This window comes from Aythya ferina (assembly GCF_964211825.1).
Source record: "Aythya ferina genome assembly, chromosome: 22".
Classification (NCBI taxonomy): Eukaryota; Metazoa; Chordata; class Aves; order Anseriformes; family Anatidae; genus Aythya; species Aythya ferina.
The window spans coordinates 6,088,361-6,108,721 of NC_140320.1; the positions used below are offsets into that span (position 1 = coordinate 6,088,361).

The 20,361-nt window shown below is 50.9% G+C and overlaps 1 protein-coding gene and 1 long non-coding RNA gene across 7 annotated transcripts in view; one reads left to right on the forward strand and one right to left on the reverse strand.

The window, feature by feature from the left end:
• Positions 1 to 20,361, reverse strand: part of ZBTB16 (zinc finger and BTB domain containing 16) — a 93,370-nt gene that overhangs the window by 39,868 nt on the left and 33,141 nt on the right. For all 6 annotated transcript variants that reach the window (XM_084495880.1, XM_084495878.1, XM_084495879.1 and 3 more), the window contains exon 3: positions 5,473 to 5,570. In XM_084495880.1, coding sequence (XP_084352006.1) covers positions 5,473 to 5,570 — 98 coding nt within the window. The remainder of the gene's footprint in view (positions 1 to 5,472; positions 5,571 to 20,361) is intronic.
• On the forward strand, positions 1,284 to 4,337 carry LOC311422635. Its single transcript, XR_014685445.1, has 2 exons — positions 1,284 to 2,509; positions 3,638 to 4,337. It is a non-coding gene; the product is annotated as an uncharacterized lncRNA (long non-coding RNA).

Sequence of the window (20,361 nt, forward strand, 5' to 3'; positions counted from 1 at the left end):
GCTTGGATTTAGAGAGATGCGAAAGGGTTTTCTTTTCATTCCTTTTTTTCTTTTCTTTTTTTTTTTTTTAAAGTGCCATAAAAATGCAATAATTGAATATGAAAAAAAAAAAAAAAAAAAGGAAAAGGTGCAGGTTTTAAAAGGTAAAGACAGTCTTCTAAACTGAGCCTGGATGCACGGATGGCAGCCCCAGCACCGGAGGACAAGCTCCTCTCAGCGCTGCGTCTCCCGGTGATGCTCTGTGCTACTGGGGTGTGGGGGCAGCCCATGGGGGTGACGCTGCCGCCCATCCCCTCCCCACACTGGGGCTGGCTTCCCCCCTGGGGAGGCTGCTGGCAGCACCACTTAGGTCACGCTGCTGACCTAATGGGGAAATAGTAGGCAGCAGCGCACCGGGAAGGTTTATCCCCAGGATAAAACCCGAGTATTTTCCATGTTTTTTTTCCAACTAGCCAGCAAAGAGCAACAAAAGGTGCCCAAGCGCACCCAGGGGTGCTCTGGAAGGATGCTCAGCCACCACAGCTCTTCCTTTGCAGATGCCTCCGAGCTGCAGGGCAGTGCTCTCCTTCCCAAAGCGCAGGGGTGAAAGGGATGGTGTGGCAACCCCAGCGTGGCAGCGAAGGGATGAACCAAAGCTGAACTCTGGGGTTTCTCATTTTGGCACCCAAGCCTTTGGCTCCGGGGGCTGGAGGAGAGGTGGCAGCAGTTGCACCACGTCCACGTTGGGCAGGACGGGGTGAAGGCTGTCCTCCACCAGGGACTTTGCCCGAGTGCTTCTGCGCCACATCACCGACCGAGCCAGCTGCCCGTGGTGGGTGAAGGACGCCCATGGCCACCCGCACCCTGCTGCCCCTGGCACTGCCCAATGCCACCAGCAGCCAGCCCCAACGGGAAGGTTTCCTGGCAGCATCCCCTTCGCATGCCTCCCAAAAGCAGAGGGGGAGCTGGGCTGTGGAGGAAGGGCTGCACGAGAGGTGGGGAGAGTTGCCACCAACGTCATCACCCAAACTTCATCAGCCAGCTCCGCAAATCCAAACGCTGCTCGGGGACAAGGGGAGAAGGAAGGGGGAGAAAGGGATATTTTCAGGTTTAAAAAAATAATAATAATTTCAGCTGAGCAACAATAAAGAAAGGTTATTACATAATTTCCACTTTTCCTCCACCCTTAAAGTAATGTTCTATCTGACAGCCTCCACTCAGAGGGGAAAAAATGACAAATCCAATCCAAAATTCAACAGCCTGTGTTCTGTTCAGAAAGCACACAGTGTACTATACAGCCCATAAAACTCCAAACAGCCTCCAGACACTTCTGCAATCGTCCTCCATCAAAACACTTTGTCTTGCATACAAAAATAAGATACAGTGCTGAACGGAATACGAAATCAGCCCATTACAGTACAGGGAGGCTGCTACTTAGCAACAAGGGGGCTTTAAAGCCGCGATGCTCTACAGGAAACAAAATCTGTCAAGCCTGTTGGGCAAATGATAAACATTAGCAGTATTAAAAAACACAAAAGCCATGTAAATGGATCGTGCGCGGCGCAGGGAGGGATGGGCAGGCGCAGTCTCGGGGCAGGGGGCTGCTCGCCAGCTCGCCCCCAGCCTGTGGAGAGAGGTCTCAGCCCGTCCTCCCCGCGGAGAGGGGCCGGGGGGGCTTCATCCCCATGACCTACAGTGAACTTTCCTAACTTTCCCATCTAGCATGCACGCCGAGAAACCTGGAAGCAAACGGGCTGCACTGCGATGATCACATATATTTAGCGGTATTAATGTAGACAGATGTGCGTAAGATTTATTTGCTACAGAGAGCACTATGGTGTAATGGGTCCTGGCATCGCTCTCCGCATAATGCTTAGCAGAACACCTTAAATAACAAAGAGCAGCCAAAAGTGGGGAGAGCGGAGAAGCAGTGACGGGTGAAAAATAAATATATTTTATCAGGTAAGGGGGGAAAAATAAGCTGGCTCTGAATCAGCAGCCGGGTCTAGGAAGTGAGCCAAAACAGGAGCTAAAAAGCAAACCATATTCTTCTGGTCTCAGCTTAGACTCTTGAGGCAGAAAGGATTGGGGGGAGAGGGGGGGGGGGAATGTATTTTTCATCAGCCAGTGTATAATTTATAAACAGCATTAAACAGTTTTTGTTTTCTTTCTTCCTCTCTCCTGTGTGTGCGGGTTGGCCGGCAGTCAAGCCTGCATTAATTTCTGCTGTGGGTACAGTGTGTTCTTGGATGCACATCTGCGGATGATCATAAACGCAGGAATGCTGGCAGAACATCCAGACCTGCCGGCAGGCCGCTGACATCACTCGGGGACCAAGCGCGGGACGGCAGCCAGGGGGGGGGCGGGAAAAATCCCCAAAGAGGCTCAGCGCTTCCCTTTCTGCTCCCTCTTACATCCAACGCCGTGAACAATGCCCGCGGCCGTGGGGAGGGAGGAGCGAGGCACCGCGGTGAACTCTCTCCTCCATCTCTGATAAAACATCCTCCGGCGCTCGGTGCTTCGTCGGGAGGTAACCACCAAACGCGAAGGGGAAGGGAAGTTTATGTTCGCTACAGGGATAGGCAGCGGGGGAACCAGCAGCAGCACCAGACATGGCAGGATGAAGCCCATCCTCCGAAAGCACGCACCTTGCTCCCAGCCAGGTGCCCCGCTGCTTCCTCGCCCCGCACCACCACTCCCTGAGCACCCAGCATCTTGCTCCTCGGTGGGGATGGGACCACACGCTGCTCCCAGCACCTCGCACCGAGGTTTGCAGCGCTGCATCAACCCCAGGGCTGCTCCTCCATGGCCTCACAGCTCTCAGAAACCTTGGCCGTGCCACCAGCTGCAGCCCAGCCAAGGCAACGAGGCACAAGGGCAGGGGCACGCTGCCCGAGGCGGGCATTTCGCGAAGGCACCGTCCCTTCGCCAGCCCACCCAGCCACTGCTGTGCCCAGTGCTTCTGCTCCTTGGCGGCGAGGCTCCAGGTTGTCCCCCACGCCAGGCTGCCAAAGCTTGCACAATGCCTGAGCGTTTCGAAAGCTGCGTGTGAGCTGGGCAGGCGGCTCCAGGGCAGCGTCGGCGGCACCTCAGCTTGCTGCAGAAGGGCACACGCTGCTGCCCACGCACTGCACCTCTCCAGCACGCATGGCCTTGCCCAGATTTGTCCCCATTTACAGTCTGGAGAAGGGAAAGCCCATGGCATCCATCTCCAAGGCACAGATTCCTGACCATAAGCATAGGCAAAGCAAGCAGGAGGAAAGGAGTAAATCCCCCCAAGCTGGGATTTTCTCATCTCACTTTCCCTGACAATGAATTTTTCTAGGAAAGGAAGCGCTCTGTCATTCTTCTAATGTAATCTTTAAAGTTTTTGCAGGCACATCTCAGCTAGGAGTGGGCAGTGTTAATGTAGCTGCACCACACATACACCAATACTTTGCACTTCATTAAGGGTAAGCCTACACTGAAATGTAAACATTTGGTGGAATATTTATCATGCACCTGAAAGCTGTAGAGATAACACTGCTGAATAACCTCAGCACTACATCAAGCACCACAAAACCCCCATTGGGCTGGCTTGGACATTTATAAGGATTATAATTACTAGCTCCACCTGTATAATATTCACTTATTTCCCATTTCACCATTTTTTTGGCAGGTTGTATTTTGGAAGAATTGAAGTGGTCAATAGTCACGAGGATAAAACTTGCAAGTCCCTGTTTGGGTTCTTTCAGTTTTGCCTTCTTGTGCTGGAGCATTGGAGCTTGAGAAGAAGGTCATCGCTTCTCCAGTCCCACTCGAGGAAGAGCTTGTTCAGAAAGCCAAAATCAGAGATCTGGGATGACTGGGATGACCGAGCAGCCATCCAGCTCTGGCAGCTGAGGTTTGAAAGCCAGCAGCACCACTGCTGAAGGCAGCCACCCCATGCAGCAGGACGCACGGGCAGGACCTGTGCACCCACTGCCCTGCCTCAGGGGGGTGATGGGGACCTGCTCCCTACTTGGTTCATTAGCTTAAACACACCTTTTATCATCAGGTATCACTCATAAACACTTGGTTAGTTAAGTTTTAAATGCAAACTGCAATTACATTCAACGTTTACTACCTCCGGCATTTAAGGCCTTTGGAGAGGGGAACAGGGGGTGAGGGGGCCGCAACCCATCCCGGTGCGCCCGTGGTCACGGCAATCTCCTAATTAAATCATCAGATTGCGCACGAGGCAAACGGACTTGAGATCGCGGCGTCGGCATGCCGGGCGCTGAAAACAAGCCTTGGCGCTGCCGACCCTGCACAGCCTCGCTTCATCCCGGCCGGGGGGAGGCGAGGGGAGAGGTGCAAAGGTCTCATGCTTTAATAAATAACAGCGCTGGAATCCGCCGGGGCTGTTTTCGAGTGCAGGGAGAGCTCACCCTGCCCCCCCCCCCCCGCCCTTGCCAGATTAGAGAAAAAATTAATCCTGCGCGATGACAAACTTGGCTCGGCGTGCACTGTACATACTGTACCCACAAGGCTGGCGGCTGGCCAGGGACGGGCTGCGAGCCAAAGCGACAGTAACAAACACAAGCCGCGCACGCCAGAGCTGCGGGGAGGAGGGGGACGCCCGCTCCGCGCCCGGCACCACGAGGCTCCGGACCCACCGGCACCCCGGTCACTGGCTGGAGCCCACACCCTGTGGGTCTGGCCCCCAAAAAGCAGCGAGGAAGCCCCAGAGGGTGGGCAGCGTGCTTCCCCAGGAGGCGATGAGCTGAGCACCCACGCTGCCACGCACGGGCTGCAGGGAGCAGCATCCCTGGGGAGCCACCCTGCCCGCATGGCTTCATAGCAGGACCGGCTGCCCTCGGTGATTGCCCCTTCAGCAGGGGAGCAGAATCTCCCCACTTTTCAGCAAACAGGTCCAGTGGCTGCCTGTGGTGTTTTTTTTCTCGTTAATTAAAAAAAAAACCTAGCTGTACATGGGGCTGCATGACCAAGAGGAACGTTAGGCTACATTGACTTGCAGAACACAAGCCTCCTCACTAGCGCAGCCTTCCAACCTTCCTATATCTATTTAATTAAAGGGCCCGCATAATTTGAACCCGATAGTTAGATTCATTAGACAAAGAATACCTAATTCTGCAATGGTTTTGCTAATGAAACCGTGCTGGGCGCCTGCAAGCAAGGAGCTGAGGTGCAGGCACTGCCCGCGGCGTGGGACCTCTGGCAGCGGCGCAGAGCAACAAGCGGTACGTGAAGTTTGTTATTCCAAGCTGCCTAGCCTGGAAAATATTTCCCCAATTAAAGAACTGAAAACAAACTTTAAAAACAAAGTTTAAAAAAAATAATACACCTCAAGTTATGGGCACCGGACTGGAAGTTTGCAATTTGCTGCTCTGAAGAGGATGAAGCCTCCTCCAGACAAGATGCGCAAGCCAGGTGGCTAGAGCATATTTTGGTAGGCACAGGTGGGCACTCTCTGTGCCTCCCCCCGCCCCCAGCACCCCAAATCCAACCCACCTGAGTGAGCCAGTAAGTGCATTCGCAGCCGCAAGCTGTCCAGGAACCGCTTCCCGCACAACTCGCATCCGTACGTCTTCATACCGCTGTGCAGCTTCCTAGGGGAAAACAGACGGGTTAGTCCTCGTGTGTGCGGGGACAGGGGAGGGCACGAGGGGGGGATTTACTCCAAATGTTAACACCAAGAACCTGCTGAATATTTCATGAAATCCACACGTTATCTGTGAATTTTCTCGTTAGCTTGCTGGGAACACAGACCACAGGAGCGCGTGCCCGGCGTGACGGGGGGGCTGTAAGGAGGCCAGCATGCTGGAGGCATCCCACTGGGGGCGTCCCACTGGGGTCCCCACAGCATCACCACTGGGTTCTGGCCTCCAGGATGGGAGTGGAGCCCCCTAAGCCTCCATCTCCAGGCCTGAGCCACTCTGCATGTGGGTGGGCACGCAGGGTGCTGCGGGCAGGAGCCCGGCAGAAATCAGTTCTAATTTACAAAGTGCTTTAGGAAAGGTCCTGATGGGAGCTCCTGTTTGAGTTTCCAGGATTGATTAGGTGAGCTTCTCCTCTTTAATATTTCTCATCATTATTACAGGTGGATTCTTTTAATAAATTCAATAAATCTGAAATTATGATAGCGTATGCTGTATTAATTTAATCTCCTGAGAGAAATTAAAATGAACTACTCAAATATATTCAAGAAGGGCAAGTTTACTGCTAACATGCTTAAAAAAAAAGCCCAAACCATGAAACCAGACATAGCTCAGTACCAAGAACTGGAGTCTGCTCAAAGGTGCTAACCCAGCCTCTGACGTGGCAGGGGCTGCCGCAGGTGAAGTTGCATTTCTCCGTTTCTGTTCACTCAACTAATTCAGCCTCCAGCTTGGTCATTCAAAGAAAAAAAACAACAGGGAGCTGAAAGCCCAGGCAAGCCTTTTGTTGTTGTTTTTTCCCCTCTCCAGCATAAAAAAACATTGCTGCAGAAGATGTCTATGAGCTCTGCATGGCCATGGGATACACACTGATGAGGAATCAGCCCCTTGTATTCGTTAGTCATTCTTGGTGTTGACACTAAACATTTTTCAGTGAACTTCTTACTATGCATCAAGCCCTTTACAAAATTGTAGCTTTGCTCCAAAAACATTCCTAGAGGTTGTTTGTATGCATTTTTAATTAAATCCCAACTTCTATCCAAATTCAGCCTGACACAAATCACAAGTGTAAAATTAATCATCAGCTAGTGAGCAGGAAACATGCCTCTCACCATTTCCTGGCACCGCAGCGTATAAAATAAAACCCGCCTAGGCTGAATTGCACAACTGTGTGTCGAAAAGGGCCGGGGCGAATCGCATGTCCCAGATCACACGAAGGCGCACGTGGTTCAGGCGTCGTGCCCGTGTGTCTGTCCGCGGGCAGAGGAGATGCTGGAGCAGCGACGGCTTCGTTCTGCCCAGGACTGAGCCTGCCCTCCTGCACCCGCTCTCGGGCACCCAAGGGTGCTGGGCACCACTCCCATGCAGCACAGCAGGGCTGAGGATGGGTGCCCGCTGCGGCCCCTCTCGGGCACTTTGGGGTTCCCCCATCACTCCCCTTGCAGCCCCGGGCATGCGAATTGAGGGCAGCGGATGCTGCTTGGCCGCAGGAGCCAGCACCCGCGCTGCTTTCCTTTCTTTGCTGTGAAGACATTTATTCTCCTTTTGGGTAGCAAACAACCCGCAGCAAATTGGAGCACGCCATCAAACGAAACAACACGTAACAGGCGGTGTTTGCACGGAGCTGGACAGAAGCACTGTCCGTGTTGGACTACAACAAACAAACAAACAGGACGACCACGTTCCTGGGGCCGTTGCTGAAATCCTGGCATGATGCAGTGCCTGCAGTGGTCCTGCAAGTGCTGCTGGCCAGGAGAAGCCGTCCTGTCCTGGCTGTCCTGTCCCATCCCAGCCCCGCTCCCCAGGCACCTGCCTGTGCCTCCCTGCAGCGTCCCAGTGCTCAACGCAGCAGCAAGGTCCAAGCACATGGGGAAACGCCATGCAGAGCCCCTTGAGTTGATTATTTGATGATGTCAGCTGCTGCTGAATATATGCTTTTACAAACCAACCAGCTCTGCAACTGACAGAAGCATTAAAACAAAAAAAAAAAGGAAAAAAATAAAGAAATAACTAATGCTTCCAGCCAAGTTTACTGACTTTTGCCGAAGGGACACACCTCATTTAACATGAACTCTTCATACTGATGGCAGGGAAGAGTTTGCGATAGCAGAAGCATGTGCAAAGTTTCAAAATCAGGTTCTGTAAACAGAGAAGCATTTGTATGTGTTTAAGAAGTCACACACCAAATAGCTACATGCCGACCTCTGATCAAATCCACCATTTACCATCACTTTGCAATAAGACAAGTATATTTTTATTGTGTTGTTGCCAAAGACAAAACAGAAATGGTCTTGTGCAAGCCAAGACACTGATTGCTGAAGGCAACCCTGCTCTGGTGATCGGCCCTGAGCAGCACCCGCTCTGCACAGCCAAGGAAGAGGCAGCTTTGCCTTTACCTGTGTGCTGAGAGTATGCTCGTGCACGGAGCTGTAAGGGTTTCACTCATGGCCAGAGACATTTATGAAAGATTTGGGATGGATTTTTTCCCCCTCCTTTTTGCTTGCTCAAAGAACTCAATCATTTCATTTGCACAAAGAATGAAACTCCTTTGCACTTCTCAATGCAAAATGATTGCATCTAAATATTTGTCAACATTACAGATGCTTAATCTGTTAAGACGACCAAAAGAAATTAAATATCTTAAAGTGCCACTCTTAGCAAGATTTTTTTTTTTCATATCAAATTAGGACAATTTCATTAATTCAGCTCACAAATTAATGAAAAGCATGTGACTAAACACTCCAGACAGAGACCTGAAAAGGGCTTTCTGTGCCTGCACCAGGAAAGAAAGCTGCCTGCCCAGGACTTGTTTCAAGACAATGCAGCAGCGTGATGCACTCTGCAAAAAGTCATCTACCATCACAGATGAATGCTTCAGGTAAGGTGCAGAGAGTCAGCCCCATGTTCTGCCCTGTAAATAAGCTCTGTATGATGTTAAACTGCACCATTCGAAATGCTGGCCTGCAGAAAGAAACCCTGTCAAGTTCTGCACTGAGCAAACACTCGGGGAGAAAAAGAAGATGCAAAAAGCAAAAGAGCAAGTTTATTTAAACTCTTGACTTTGCTGTATAATATAATTATTAATCAAGCTTGTCCTGAATTCACTGTGTCATAGCAGAGGATTAAGAGTCATGCACGAATTCAGGCCAAGGCGGTTTAGAATCCAAAGGATTTATCTGCCTTGCAAAAATAAATAAAACACAAGCCTCCTGACAGATTTCTACTGCCAAGAAGTCACCTAAATAAGTGACAATCTTCTAATTTTGCATTTTTAATTATGGACATGCCTGTCACACTTCTGTAGCTCAGGCTGAGCTGAGTTCTGCACATAAAGCAAGGTTTAAACCACTTTGTCAGGAAGAGCACAGCATCTTCGCCAAAAATTACGGCACTCGCCTCTTGGAGGCTAGAACGCATTTTCAGTGAATTAAAATGTAATTGGTTAATTAGTTCAAGTAAAACTTTTTCTTTAAAGTGAGTGTTAAGAAATGCATTGCTCTGGTTAAGCAATCCTGAGAATAAAACCACTCATCTCTGAAAACAAAATATTATATCTAATCACACTGACTGCATTCAAGCATTTTCTTTTGAGGAGGCAACGGCCCTTTTCTGCTGTGGATCCTCCTCTTCTGGATGTTTCTCTACAAGCAAAGACAAACTGCACCTGGCAGTGATGAATCCCACTACCTGCTGCCCTCGGGGGCTGCATCCATCCCCCCAGCTCCCTGTCCCCTGGGCACACGGGGCCAGACCTGCCATCAGCCCTGGGCTGTCCCCCTCTGCCACCAGCTCTGCTCGTGCCCAACATCTGCAGGGGCAACACCGTTGTGGAGGCAAGGGGGATGTTTTCTGTTGAACGCTGCGGGAGAACTGCTTATCTTCAAGGCACACAAAAGAGGAAAAAAAAATTTTTTTGCTTTTTGGCCAAAAATAACATTTCCTTCTTGTTTTCTGGAAGGAGCGTCGAGATCAGAGGAGCTGAGCGTGTGCTGAGCTGGGCAGGAGGAGCACTCTGGAGGCACCACACTCAGTGCAGAGCCTCGAGCTGGGGGGACGTGGGACAAGCAGGAAGGGGTGGCAGGACAGCAGAGCCACTCACGTGCCCGACGTTCTGCCCAGAGAGAGCAGGATCTCGCCAGGGCATCACTTTGTCCCTGTGAAGGTGCCAAGAGGCTTCCCGTGGGTGCTCCCTGCCTCAGGGGGGTGGGCAGCTTCCTTCCCTGCCTCGCACGCCCTACAAAACTCACTGCCCCACCCCGGCTCTGCTATGAATCCCTATCAGTCAGCTGAATGCAGGTCACCTTTAAACCACGAGGCAGGGATCTGTTCTCACCCACATAACCATGAGACGGTGCCTGATGCCAACCTCAGTCCTCCAACAGGGCTCACAGATAAGACTTCCCCTCTACCTCCTCCAGCAAAAGGACAGAAATGGGGAAAAACACCAGAGCAGGGTGCCACAGACAACAAAAGAGCCTATTAATCTTACGGGTGCCATGGCTCCCAGAAATCTGCATCTGCCATCAAACTTTGGCGTTGGTATTTCCAGTAGTTACATAACCTGCTTATTGTTTTAAAGCGCTCAAGTTCTCACCGAGTAATTTATTTTCAATATCTCTATCAACAAATTTCAGCAGGAACAAAAGTTTTTCATTTGGCGTCTGCTTATAGGACGATCTTATCGCTCACAATCTTATACAGTCTCTTTCAACAAGGTCTTAAAGCGCTTTATCTGCTAGGTTCCTGGTAGCAAAATATGATTGAAATGTTCTATTTATGTTCACTGGATTAAGGAGATGTTGCAAAACTGCACAAAACCTGGCAGATGTAAGCAAGGTATTACAGCTGCTCAGGCTGTTAAGATCTGAGGGGAAAGATCAATATGTGTTTGTGCAGTTTTACTAAAGTTGTGCCTTTAAAAAGGGAGGAAAAAAAAGTGTGTTAAAGTACATCGCTTCTCAGCGATGTTTCCCAAATTCAAGTACAAAAAGATAAAACCACACTTTCTTATTGATGCTGAAATTATACTCCATATATTTCCAAGCATATTAACCAAGAGGATGCTCATGGGATTTAAAGCGTTGACAATCAGAAAAGTGCCTTTTCCTTTTTCTTTCAGTGGCAGAAGACCCACGTGGCTGGAGGACACAGCACCTCCAGCCAAAGGCAAGCTCGTGCTGCAGCACTCGGAGAGCCCACCCTGATTCCTCAGACTGCTGTGGGGAAACGGGGCTGTGCAGGGAAATGAAGGCTGGGAGGAAGAGCTCGTTACCGAACACCTGCCCTAGCAGGGAAATATTTCAAAGCTTTTTTTTTTTTTGCTTTTTTTTTTTAAAGATAATTTTCCTCTTAAACTACTGTTCGACAAATTGCTGGATGCACACTTAAGTACGAAGCCAGCTGCAGCTTCCAGGTCGTGCGATGCTGCTCGTGGATGCGTTGGCACCTGGCAAGAGCTCTCCGTGTGCTGCCCCAGCTGGGTGCAAGGGAGCAGAAAGGAGTTTGCAGGAGGCAGCAGGGGCTGGGCCAGGCTTCCCTGGCGTGCAGCCGCGTGCTGAGGGGCAGCGAGACCCCTGCCCGAGCGAGCACCAGGGAGCACGGCCAAACAAAAGCCAGGACGCAGGCAGGCCTCTCGCAAGCTGTAGGCAATTAAAAAGGCCCGTAAATGCCCTGCAAAAAGCACTTCAAAGGGACAGTAATTCCAGGCTCAGCCAGTTGAGACCGCGCAGTGTAAAAATTATGAGTTTTCCCGACGGGGTGCTTTGTGTGAAAAGGCCAGGGCTGGTGGCAAGCGCCTCTGCCCGCTCTGAGGGGCTGCGGGGACGGTGGCATGGTCGGGGTGCAGGGGCACCTGGTGCTGCGTCCCCCCATGGTTCCCATCCTGCCACAACAGCAGCAATCTTGGGGGAGAGGCTGGCATTGGGGACGATGCTCCCACACCTCTAAGCAGCTCCCAAATATCTGCTGGGGGGATTTCAGCACCCCTCTCCAGCCCTGCCACGTGCCAGGTGCTCAGCACACGCCTGCTCTCCTGCCCACCATGCGCCCCAGGGTGCTGAGGGGCATAGAAAACACCACCAGCAGCAAGAGGCCTCTTGCTGTTTTCATTTAATGAGTTTCTCTTCCCTGCCCACCCCCCCTCCCCTTCTCAAGAGGAGCAGAAATGACGCCCCCCTCCCCCAGAAGCCAAACCTGGGGAAACCTCTCCCCACGCACCACGACCTCCTCCCCACCACAGCACTTCCCATTCAAAGCAAGATGCATGGATTTTGGACATTTGATTACTTTTAAGTATATATTTTTCCCTCAAATAGACTGAATACAATGGTTAGGAAATTTGACAGAAAACTATTCTGAGCCATTTATTGCCTTAATACGCACCTTTGTCCAACAGGCAGTTTTGACAAGAGCGATAAATTCCAAATTTATGTCAACAGAGCATATGTTGAACACCTCATTTCTGAGCTAAAGCGGCATGCTGCCCCATAAATCACAGTTCTGTTTGAAATGAAAGTAGATTACAGGCCTGTGTTATTGAGCAGTTAGAGCTATAGTCATATAAATCAGAACTTTTAACTCTAGGCGATCCGTTGTGCAATTAACTAAAGGGTACTTTGTCATTTCAAGGCTTGTGCACAGACTTGGCAGGACGCACGGCTACCAGGGAAAGGCAGGGAAAAAAAAGAAAAGAAAGAAAAAAAAAAAAGCCTCGTTGGCAAAGAAAGGCTTTAACAGAACAGAGTTTTGCTAAATACCTGTTGAAATAGTTAACTCTGAAACAGAGAACAAAAAAAAAATAGACCTAGCTCTGGGCCAGCATCACCAGCCTCAGCAGCTGATGCACAGCCGCTGCCTCCGACCGGCACCCCCTGCTCTCAGGGTCACCCCCAACGTGGAAATTAGCACCCGTGGCGTGGCAGCACCTTGCATTGGCCGTCACATCCACAGCCCTGGCGCGGGCTCGCTGTACGCGCTGCCGAGTGCCAGGAAACGTTGCTGGAGCCCAGCTAATAAATAAAGGCGAGCTGACATCCACAACAAGGTTAAGCACTCGCTTCCCATGCTGCAGAGTGCAGAGCGGGGCTGTGCGAGGAAGCCTCACCCCAGCCCGCTGTCAGCAGGAGGCATTACCCCAGTGGCCATGCATCTTCTCTGATATTTAAGGATTAGCGGCTGGTGGACGTTTGTGCATAGACCTTTTTCTCATGCTCATCCCAGCCTTTCCATGAGGAAGGACAGCGTAACACAGGGGCAAAACCCCTCTTTTTGGGTCTTTCTGATTGCAGGCTGAAGGGAAGCTGATGCAGCACCCATCCCAGCACTGCCTGCACCCGAAGTCTTCCCCAGCCAAGCCCCTGGCCGGCTCAGTCAGGGGACTGATTGCTCCAGCAACCTTGACAGCATCCCTCTGCAATGAAAAGCTGCATCAGTTTCCTTCATCCCGGCCGCTGCAAAGGTCAGGCGGTGACAATAACTTCTCAGCAATAAACACAGCGATGCGCGCGTGCGCTCCAGAGCAGCAGGTCTGCCGTCGTGCCCAGCAGTGGAGGGCAGAAACAAGCAGAAAATGGGGAAAAATGGGAAGATGGTAGCACAAGCCCGCTTCTCACTACAGGTGCCCCAGGCTGCAGGGCTAAGCAAAACAGGCACATGTTCCCGTGTGCATATCCACTGATGTGGCACCTAGCCCACTGAAAAATCAAATGGACTCTACAGGTTGGCATTAAAAAAACATTCAGTAATGAGCATATGAATGGCACTTTCAGTCGGAAAGACTGAGATGAGACAAACAATTTTATGAAGTTTCTGGCCATGCCCACAGCACAAAAACACAGCATTTGAGGCATGGGAGGCTGGGCAGGCACCAGCACTGACACAGGAGGTGCTGCCCAGGTGGGAACGCACGGCTCTGCACTGCTGCAGTGCAGGCTGCCATCAGGAGAGCAAACCCAAAGGCCTGCAGAGGTTTGCAGATCACTCCCCCATCCGCCCTAGACCGCATTTTGGCAGCCAGTTAAAACACAACAGAGAAATCAGAAGGCAAGCATAACATGCATGAAATCTCAGAGTCCTGATACATTAAAAGCAAGATGAAAATATGCATTGAGACACTAAGAAAAAAAAGAAAAAAGGCACAGAAATAAAACTATCCTTCCAAATTTCACAGCATGTCTGCTTGTATCTCCTTGTGCTTTGCCTGTGCAACAGTCAGAGATCCTTGTACCGCACCTGAAGCAGCACTGAACTTCACCACCCCTGGGTATTTTCCAGGGAGCCTTTTGGCTTTTCAGAGCAGGTGCTGGGCAGAGCCACCTGTGTCGGTGCCGGGGCACAGCAGCAGCAAGTAGTGCACCCCAGAAGCATCACCAGACCCCGTGGAGCTCGGGGCATGGGGGCTGAGCACTGCACGTGTCGGCACCGTGAGAGGTGGAGGGGCTGCTGCCATTGCTTGTGAGCTCTGGAAGGTTACCACCCTTATAAGTAGCAGCACTATAAAAAGATTCAGACACTAAGTATTTCCTTTCCTATAAAATATTCATTGCCGTATGTGAGAGCCAAGTAGCAGAAACCTCAAGCATTTCTAACTTTGTACTGCAGTAATAACAGAGTTTTATAGGAACCTTCTGATTTTATTTATATCGGGCTATAAATACGTTGTTCTGTCAGATATGGAACCGTAGGCTGCTGTGTTCCCTTCCCAGCGCATACAACGCACAGGCATAAAGCACAAGGTGGACAAAATAGGATTGGCGTGGCTTAGCATTTGAAACGTAATCAGGTTAAATAATTCAGAAAAAAAAAAAAAAAGAAGTTGCCAGTTCCGTAACAGGTTCACTCCGAACGGCTGCACATTCCTTCGCACCGCTCGCCGAGAGCCAGGAGCATAAACAATATCTCCGTGGGGTAGGCTCACTTATCCTAATAACACAAATCACCTGTCAGTGCGGACCTGGGACCGAGCGCCCATCTGAGCGCACAGATTTGCTTACAAGAGCAGGCGCAGTGGCTCGCAGAGCGATGCCAGATGTGCCTCCTGGCCCAAAATTGCCATTTTGCTTCTCAGCAACCAGCCCTGGGCTGCTGCCCCCTGCCCACCGCCCGTTCTGCCCAGCAGCGTGTCGGTACCAAATGCCTGCTTTTCACCCGCGCCCCTCTTGCCCCAGTAAATCAATATGAAAATCAATTCATCCACTGATATATTTTATCAAGATACATGCGGCAATGCCACATCTCATTTACAGGGGGGGATCTCGTGGAAAACCCAAGGTCACCAGGTGGAAAGCAGACTGCGAAACCCACAGCGTATATTGGCTGCAAATAGAAAAGTGAATGGAATTGGGAGCAGAGATAAGGAAGGAGCCTGGGGATGCAACAATCGCAGCACGGGGAAAGCACTGCCTCGCTTCAGCCTGCCCAAACGTGAAGTCAGGCGGTGGGGCTGGGGGTGGCGGGGACATGAAGCATCCCCCCCAGCCCCGGGCCAGCATCTCCCCACGGTGCGGCACCCACGGCCCCCGCCAGGAGCTGGGACACAGCAGGGAGCGGGGAGGCAGGATCACACAGCTCCTTACGGCCAGTGATAAGGAGAAAGCAAGCGCGCACACCTCAGATAAGAGTTTGATATCTGTATCTCAGGGAGGGTTTCTTCCCCCCCCCACCCGACGTGGTTATTTACGGTGCTCGTGACACCAAAGCTCACGCCTGCTGGAGCCGATGGCACCGGCCACGTACTGCCAGGGACACTCGCTCGCTGCACAGGCGCTGCTCTGCCCTCAGCTCTAAACACAGCAGATTAAAATAGCGGGAAGAGCTATTAAGGGCAGAAGGGAAGGGGGAAGGGAGCAGAGACCTTCCTTTTGGTTTGACAGATTAAAAAAAAAAATTGCCCTCAAACCACTGCTATTTCTAAATAAAATCTTGCAGGAGCTGGAAATAAAGATTTTACTATTTCTGAATTAAAAAAAAGAAAAGAAGGGTGGAGGATAGCTCTCAATACGGGTCACTAAAACCCTGTGCCTGTACATTATTTATATTTGCCATGAAGCAATTTATAACTGCAGCTTCAAGTAGAATGCTGACATCATTTCACCAACATGCCAATACTTCCCCTTCTTTTTAAAGAAGTGGAGAAACTGATCCCTCTTGTTTTGCCTCACCTTACACAAAAAGGAAGCAAAGAAAATTCTAAAAGCATGCTTTTTTTTTTTCTTCCCAGATCTTGCACACACAAAAACATTCATAAATGCCATAAAAAGGAAGCGACTATCCCAATCTACTGTATATGCCCAGGGACAGCACATGCAGGTGACACCTTCCACCCAGCTGCCCTAAGCCTGCCTCCTAGGCAGAAGCATGTTTCCAGGCCTACAAACTGAGACCACTCACCAGAGGAAAACTGGCAAGAGCACACTGGGCTGCAGAGATTGATTTATTTTTTAAATGTATTCAAATGCCCTGGATCCAGAAACTCTTTGTTCAATATTCGTTACTGCTCACTTGACTGGGAAGGGGGATGCCAACAGCAGGCAGCACCTCCTGCCCATCGCTGCCAGCCCCCAGGGGCACAAACACTGCCCCCAGACCCTGCCTCCCAGCTGAAGACCTCAGCTCTGTCCTGCTCGTCCCTGAAACCTTCTGGAGGGATGCTTGGGATGCAACTGCTGAATGACACCACCTTCATCAAAGGTGCCACGAGCTACAGTAACTGGTTGAAGCAGCTCTGCTCCTACTCAAGCAGGCAATACTTCCTGCATCCCCACTGCACTGCTCCGAACAGCCAGGACTTGACACCAATGCAAACAGAACAACAAAAAGGCAACCACGTCTATTCTCCCCCTAACTGCTAAAGGATTTTGAAACTGGAGACCAACCCCACTTGAGCTCTCAGTACTTTTCCATGCTAGCGTTAGGTGTGCTTGGCACTTAATAATATTCACCTTGAAAATCCAATACCCTGGTCCCCCTCCCGGGTTTTACAAAGCGACAAAACTGCACCGACCTCAGCAGCTCCGTGCCAAGCACCGCTGCGGGACGGGAGGCTCTGTGGGGTGAGCAACCAGCACCACGACCTGCCTGCATCGCTTCAGTAAAAGCCCTGGGCTGTGGAAATGGGGTCTCAGCACCGTGGAGGCGTTGGTGCATTTTGTTGGCAGGCTGAAGCGCAAACGCCGAGGGGTTAATGTATTCTGATTCATGCAGCCCTACTTAGAATAGCCAGCACTAATTCGGCAATCCAAAATCATCATCCATATTCTTCGGGCATCTGGTGACACTGATGTATTGAAAAATAAAAGAATAGTGTTTGCTTTCATGGGTTACATTGACCCTGCAGCACTGCGCTTGGCATAACACTTGTTTTGACTAGTAAGTTGAGCAAACATGACATGGATGTCAGAGGTGTCAAAGAGAGAACCAGGGGAACTTATTTTCAAAAATACAAAATTTAAACAAAAAAGCAAAGTGACCTTAACGCCGAATACATCTGCTACAGCAATGGAGTGATTATTCATATGTTTTGATTCCTAATTCAGAAATAATAAGTGGTTCACGGATTCCAAGTTTAAAAATATATTCATCATCTGGTTTCCTTAGCAGCATGTATCCCATTGGAGTATTAACACAGTCCACAAATTGTGAAGTGTTGGGTTTGTCCTTTCATTACTTTTAACCACAAGCGATGGGAACATGGGGAAAACGTTAAGCAGGGCCACTGCAAGCAGCTCCTCTCTCACAGCAGGCTGGTGCCGACCCGCGTGCTCCTGCCCTGTGTGCCGCGGGCAGGAGCGCACAGGGCTGGGGAGATTTTACCTGTGGCAGCATCGTGTCAGGGCTAACAACCCCGCCAGGGCTAAAACAACCTTCCTGCTGTCGGCATCCAGCCCCAGCCCCCTGCTCCTCTCCCACCCCTGCCCCACAATCCGTCCTCCCCACCGGCCGGCTGGGCAGCTCCGGGCATTTGGAGACAGAGGCTGAAAGCCCAGCTTGTACGTGAGGACTGCACGTACTTCAGGTTTTGGAAAAACAGCCAGGAGAGTCCAGTACTACTAACATAAAAGCCCCATAGCTCCTAATTGCCCAGATGTCCCACTTCAGAGGCAGAAGGTAATGGTTCTGGCATGGCTTCAGATGTTTGGAGCAATTAATTATACACGAGAGCTTGTCCTGCTCGTGTAACGCTTGCAGACTGGGTCCTGGGCTGCCCACGAGGGTGCGATGCTGGGCACTGCCTCGGTGCAGCTCTGCTGGGACCCCCACAGCTAAACTGGTGCTGTGGTCCCAGTCAGGGACCTCCTGGGATCTGTCCTGGGTCACTGCCATGGTGGCCGGGACAGCACTGTCCAGATACCTGGGGAGGAGGAGCTGGCAAAACTCCTCAGGGACCCGAAAATGGGAAGGAAGAGGAGAATGGAGAAAACAACAAGATGCTGAGCATGGCTGGAACAATGAAGAGACTTAAATAAACATGGGATTTTAGGGTATGGGGATTTTTTTTTTTTTATTTCCACTCCCCTTAGCAAGCCCGGTGCAGGTGGTGTGGTCAACTTACCTGACCCACAGGGCAGGCAATGTGCCAGAACTGGGGGCTACCCCCCCTCTGCACCGGGATGGGGGGATGTCCCCAGAAGCCACCTCCCTGTTCTGCACTTCTCCAGAGAGCTGCAAGCACCAGCACCGGGGCGGGAGGGGACATCGTGGTGTCCCCCAAGACCTCACACCAGGCTACACCCAGCTTTATTTTCCTGCCGCGTTGTGCACGGCCGCCTCTTCTCCTGCGAGCCCCCACCCCACCTCCCACCCCCTGTCTCCTGCTGGGAGGTGCACGTGCTCCCCCTCCCATCAGCTCACAGCAGCAATCGCGTCCCCTCCCTGCCAGCTCCTCTGGGTCACTCGTGCTGGATGAAATAAATCCATCAAAAGCCCAGCTGCTCTGGCACATCAGGGAGATGCGTGTTTCCCAGCCGCTCATCTCATTACAGAGATGCTGATGTCCTCCCACCCCGAGCCCCCCATCTCTGATGCATCCTATATAATTGTTTTCTGCCCCCTGCTCCCCTCCCTCAGTAGCAGCCAGGCTGGTGACTTAAAACATTAACTGGAGACACACAGAAATTATAGGCAAATGTGTTCTTTCAAACGAATGGCCCAGATCCTGAGGATTTTTATAAGGTAATCAAATATGCAATAGATTCAACAAACTAATTTCAAGAACACACCTGGGGTCCTCTGATAATGTCAGTTGTGTCTATACAGCGCAAGGATTAAAATTTCATAGAGTCATGATTTCATCAGTCACTAAACTACAAAGGATTAATTAACAGCAAGGGAAGAGCTCATGGGTTGAAAATACAGTCTTAAGGAAAATATCTATCTCTGCTCTCCAGATGTCAGCACATATATGAATAAAGTACTTTGATGAAAACACTTTCTTATTATTAGGGCCTCCAAAATATTGTTTTTGCAGCTACAAGTAAAGATGCCTAAATTCAATTCCTCCTAAACACTCTTCAGCCATCTGAAAATCCAGCAGCAGACGTGCCTCCCTTCGCTCAGATACAAAGCAGAGGGGTCTCCCCATCGCTCCCACAAACACCTTCTGGGAAGTGCTGGTGGGCACGACATGGAGCTTTTCCCCAGCAGGGACAGCACGGCTGGGAAGAGCTATGGCAAGAGAGGAGTAAAGAAAAGCAACAGCAACGTGCAAGTGCAGTGGAGAACTGTGGCTCCAGCCAGAGCAGGGGCCAGGGGCGCTGGAACAGTGCAGGGTGGCAGCCCCATGGATCCCAACTCTGCACAGGGGCCAGCCCCACGCTGTGAGTCGGGTGCCAGTGGCAGCTCTGGGGGGAGACCCCACCACACGACTCAGGTACCAGCAGGGGCTTTCTGCTGCCCATTCCTTAAGCCTGGATGAGCCGGGGATGGCAGATTACAAGAGGCATGTCCGCGCTGCGGTTTGGTGCCCTCTGTGCCAAGGGGAAGGAGGGCAGGGGAACCCCCCTGGCTTGGGGCTAGGGCTAACGTAGCAGGGCTTGGAGATGTTTCCTGCATAAACGCCACGATGGATGAGCTGCACGTGGGGAATAACATGCCTAAAATCAATGTATTATTTATAATCATCGCTTTGCGTTTACTAAGTGCCGATAGCGTCGACAGGCAGCACCGCTACCCGCTGGCTCTGAGCTCTGTGGCGCGCAGCACCCGCTCCCGGGGCTGCTTTCAGCATCCCAGAGCAGAGGAAGGCACTGAGGAGAGAGGGACCTGCCCCCACGGAATAGTCACAACCACTCAGCACAATTCTTTCCCTTAAAATATGTATTCACATAACACAGATTTCTGTTTTCCACCCTTCCTGCTTTCTGATGAAGGCTAGGAACTGGCAAAAGTGACTCCTGCAAATAAGCAGACCCCTCCCTTTATTTATAGGGATGTTTTGCAGGTGCAGGGGCCGATGCATAACACTTAACTTCATGGAAAACTACACAAAGCATGGGGGCTAAACTTTTAAAATAAACATATCCACTCAGCCACACTGCGCTGAACACAAGCAATTGCTGAAGTTTTTGCAGCACAAGTAGATAGCAGCAGGTTTTTTCCCCCCCCCTTCTTCCCGAGGAAGATGAATTAGCAAGCTGTCAGCGAAGGACAGCCAAAGCAGTTGTGTTTCTGTAAAGGGGCAGTGGAAGTGTCTTTGATTAATGAAACCTTAATACTTGGCTGTTATACAGCCTTTCTTCAGACAGCCCCA